General features: G+C 64.7%; 1 protein-coding gene across 1 annotated transcript; it reads right to left on the reverse strand.

Annotated features, from left to right (window-relative positions):
- Positions 1–765: 765 nt before the first annotated feature.
- LOC103764615 (forkhead box protein O6-like) lies at positions 766–3,258 on the reverse strand. The gene has a single exon (XM_029964608.1). The coding sequence runs from the start codon at positions 3,115–3,117 to the stop codon at positions 1,786–1,788; it is 1,332 nt and encodes a 443-aa protein (XP_029820468.1). The 5' UTR covers positions 3,118–3,258; the 3' UTR covers positions 766–1,785.
- Positions 3,259–4,524: the final 1,266 nt, after the last annotated feature.

The raw sequence follows: 4,524 nt of genomic DNA on the forward strand, positions 1-4,524 counted from the left end.
GTGGCACATGGGGCTCCTCTTTGCCACAGCCCTGTGGGTCAGGAGAGGAGCAGGAGGTGCCCACCCACAGGCCCCTGCCCTGGCTCTGGGCAGCCACACTGTCCCTGCAGCTGGGACCCAGTGCCTGCACTGTGCCAGGGGAGCAGGTCCTGGGGTGAGAAGGGAAGAGCTGGGCTGGGAGAACGTGCTGGTTCAGCAGCCTGACCCTGCTGCAAGGCAGGGGCTGGGGGTTAGAGAGAGCCTGTGGTGCCCAGGAGGAAGGATGGCTGAGCAGAGACTCCACAGGACAGAGCAGGAGCTCCCACCACATCCTCCCAAACCCTCCAGTGCCTCCAGAGCATGGACCAGTCGCTGCTGCTGCCCACCAGCCTGCCCCCTCCAAAACCCCCCTGCACCCAGGGCAGAGCTGCCTCACAGCTGTGCAGGATGGCTGTGGCCCCCTGGCCCTCGCCTGCCCCACTGAGGCAGTGGGGCCAGTTTGGGGTCCTGGCACGCGGCAGGACCACGTGTGAATTGTGGTCCCCATCCCCACGGAGCCCCGGCCCCTGGAAGGTGGGTGCACCCCTCTTGCTGACAGCCCCCTGGACCAGCTCTCCTGGCACCTTGGGGATGGGCAGTGAGCCCCTGGAGCCCCACAGCCCTGGCTGTGAGCCCCATGGCACCTCCCTGAGCAATGTGGGTCACCCAGGTTTGGGGCAGGAAGGACCCCACCCTGCACCTGGAGGCCTGGCCACCACAACCCTCCCCTTCTTGAGGGTGACCCCCATCACAGCTTTCACCCCATCATCCAGCACCCAAAGCCATGGCCAAGCCAAGATGAGCCCTGTGACGGGACACAGCCACCAGCACTGCTCACGGCCTCTCTCTCCTGTCCCTAAGCTCGACCCTTTCTTCCTTCCAATGCAAAAACTCAATGGTAAAAGAGTGCATGAAATCAAATAAATATGCCCCCCTCCCCAACCCTGCGAGCTGCCCCTGAGCCTCCAGCACAGGGGACCCATTCCAGCAGCACATCACTCCCAGCAGGACCCCCCCGGGCCCTGCCCACGCCTGCCCCAGGCAGGGACTGCAGCATTCCTGGGGCACCCCCAGCCCCCAGCAGGCGAGGGGGCTGCCCAGATGCTGTTCCCAGGGCTGCTGCCTGCACACCCTCCCCTCCATCACCACCCCTCTCACTGCTCGGTAAGAGAACCTGCCTGGGGCCACACAAGGACACTCCCTGTGGAGGTGTCCTGGGTGTGTGGGCTTGGCAGAGCTCTGACCTCCACCAGGACTGAGGGGTGACGAGCCCCCCCACCCTGGGGCAGGGTCCCCACTCCTGACACTTCTACCCAGAGGACTCATTTCCCAAGGTGGCTCAGGGAACAGTCCCTTCCCATGGGAAACGACCACACCACCAGCCGTCACCGCTCTGTCACCCAGCCCAAGGGCAAATCAAACTGGCACCATCACAGTGGGGCACTGGGACCATCTGGAAAGGCCTTCCCTTCCTGCTACCCCCCTGGATCCGTCTGGCTCCAGCTGCCTCTCCCACTCAGCTGCCCTGTGTCCTCTGGAGGATGCCCACGGGAGGACCCAGCAGACGGGGCACACGTGGGGCTGGGGGCCCTCCCCCTCCATCTCAGTATTTGACCCTCCGGTTTGTGTTCCGTGTTCGACCTCGAGCTCAGACCGACGGCTCTCGCCCATCTTAACAAACAAAGGCAGAAGAGAAAGGAAAAAAAAAAGTTAGTCTCAATGTTCCCCTCGTGGCTTCCCGGTGGTCAGCCCCCCCCGGGGCGGGCATCACCCAGGCACCCAGCTCTGGTTTGTGGGCTGTGGCCCCCCGGGCAGCGCGGGCACGTTGAGCCCGTTCTGCGGCGGGAGGGCCGAGTCGAAGTTGAAGTCCATCTCATCGCTGTCCATAAAGTCATTCAGGATGATCGACTCCACGTCGCACTCCAGGCTCCCGTTGAACATGTCCAGGTCCAGGTCTGCTGGGAACCTGTCTTGGCCCAACACGGGGGGGTGGACGGCCCCCGGGTAGGGGCCCTGCAGCGAATCCAGCAGGCTCATGTGTGCCCCTTGGTTACTGGCGTAGGGATGCAGGTGCCCGTGGTGCGGCACGGCCGCCATGCTGCACGAGTCGCTGGGCAGGCTCATAAGGCTGACAGGATTGGCTAAGGCACTGGTGTTGACCGCGGGGTGGTGGCCGGCTGGTGACGGGTGGTACAACGCGCCGCTCTTCATGAGAGAGCCCGGGTGGGACGGGTAGGAGGACAGGCCCTGCTCCCCGCCCCCGCACAGCAGCGGGTTGTGTCTGTGGCCACGGGCCGGCACCATGGGGCTGGCCTGCGGCAGGGGCAGGTCCCCCGGGACCATGCTCTCCTTGTGCGCGTAGGAGATGGAGGAGAGCAGGTCCTGCAGCGAGGCGTTCCTGTAGGAGCTGACGGGAGAGAAGGTGGCCTGCTTGTTCTCCTGGATGGTCTGCATGGGCAGGCGGCGCATGAGGCCCATGGCCGGCTGGCTGTAGATGGTCCCGCAGTAGGTGTTGCCGGCAGCCCCCATGTTGGAGCACTTGGAGTTGAAGGTGAAGCTGGAGCTGCGCTGCCGCAGGGCGGCCGGCGGGAGCTGCTGGCTCGGGCTCATGGCGTAGCCGTCCTGCAGGTCCTCCAGCATGCTCTCCCCGAGGCTCTCGTTCAGGCTGATGGTGCCGGTCAGGTCGGTCAGCCGGGGCAGCTCCACGGAGCAGCGGGCGCTGAGGGAAGGAGACATGGTGCTGGAGGGGCTGGGGTACATCAGCGGGGAGGAGGGGGTGCCATCATCCTCCTCCAGCTCGTCAGGCTCGTGGTTGGCCATGATGGGCGAGAGGCGCCCGCTCAGCGTGCTGGCCGTGGAGCTGGCGCGCGTCCGGAAGTCCGCCCAGGCGTCGTACTCGTCGCTGGCGTGGGACGCGGGGCTCTCCGACCACTTGGGCTGCTGGGAGGAGGGGCTGTCCTCCCCGCGCTCCTGCGTCACCTGCAGCTGCTTCTTCTTGCTGGCCTTGCCCTTGATGCGCAGGAACTTGCTGTTGTTGTCCATGGACACCGCCCGCCGCCGCGGCGTCTTGCCCGTCTTGCCGCCCTCGGGGTTCAGCATCCACCAGGAGCTCTTGCCGGTGCCCTCGTTCTGCACGCGGATGAACCGGGTGTGCAGGGACAGGTTGTGCCGGATGGAGTTCTGCGGGGACAGCAAGGACAGGGGGATGTCAGCAGCAGCTCCAGCACCTCAGAAGGGAGGGGACACCCAGAGGGCTGGGGGGCACACAGGGCATCGTGGGGGACCTGGGCTCCATCCCCTGGGACACCGTGGATGTCTGAGCCAGAGGGGTCGGGACCAGGAAGGCTCAGCTGGTGGGTCCCTCTCACAGCCCTGCTGGGCATCCCAGTGCCAGGCATCCCAGTGCCAGGACCCCCTGGTCACGGCCCTTCGCTGCATCGACCAGCTCTGTGTTAGTGCAGTTACTGTCATGGCAGGGACAGGGGTGTCCCTGTATCCCAGGGACCTGCAGCAGGCAGGGCTGGGTCTCAGGGGACTTTTCTTCCCTGGCAGGAGCCTGGGGAGGGACAAGGTGAGGAGGCAACAAATGCAGAGGCAGAATCAGGACCATGCACAGGTCCAGGTCTTCTCCCAGCCCTAGCAGATCCTATGGGATGCTCCCAGCACAGCCTGCACCTCTGCAGGATCCCAGGATCCCAGCCCACTCTCCACCAGCTCCACAGGCAGAGGCTTCCCCTTTGGAGTGGACTCCAAGCCCCTTCCCCTGCCCAGCACCATTCAGGATGTGCTCCCCTCCTCCCTCAGCACACCCTGTGCAGGGCACATCAGCACCACCACAGCCCAAAGCTACCCGTTGGCACCAGTGAGATCTTGTCCCCAAAATGCCTGTCACTGACAGTCTGTCTCTCTGGGTGTCTGCAGCCTGGCTCTGGTGGCAGGGACACTCACCCTGCAAACCCAGCAGAACCCTCACTGCCCAGAGCAGGACTGGCTGGGGGCTGCTTCCTCCCTGGACACTTCTGGCTCCCTCCTCCACATCCAGCATCTCAGGGGGTTCCCTGCTGAGAGCAGCATTTGGTTCCCTTGGCTCAGGCTGCAGCCACAGCTCTGAGCAGCTCCCTGGCTGGAGCAGGGATGGCCTTGCAGGAGGCAGGAATGGGGGTCACGTCCCAACACAAGCACCCCCAGCTGCCCCTGCCCTGGGGGGTGACAGGCTGGGGTGACCATGCTTTCAAACCCCTGGCCTGGGGAAGAGAGGAGGTGAGGGTATGATACAGGCTGGGAGAGGAACCCATTGAGAGCAGCCCTGCAGAGAAGGTTCTGGTGGCTGAGGCTGGACATGAGCTGGCTGTGTGCACTCAGAGACCATCCTGGGCTGCATTGAGGGGGAGTAGCCAGCAGGTCGAGGGAGGGGATTCTCTCCCTCAGCCCTTGAGAGACCCCACCTGCAGTGCTGCATCCAGCCCTGGGGCCCTCAGCACAGGAAGGTCACAGACCTGTTAAAGC

The sequence above is a fragment of the Manacus vitellinus genome, unplaced genomic scaffold (assembly GCF_001715985.3).
Source record: "Manacus vitellinus isolate BGI_N305 unplaced genomic scaffold, ASM171598v3 scaffold_75_pilon, whole genome shotgun sequence".
NCBI classification, from domain to species: Eukaryota; Metazoa; Chordata; class Aves; order Passeriformes; family Pipridae; genus Manacus; species Manacus vitellinus.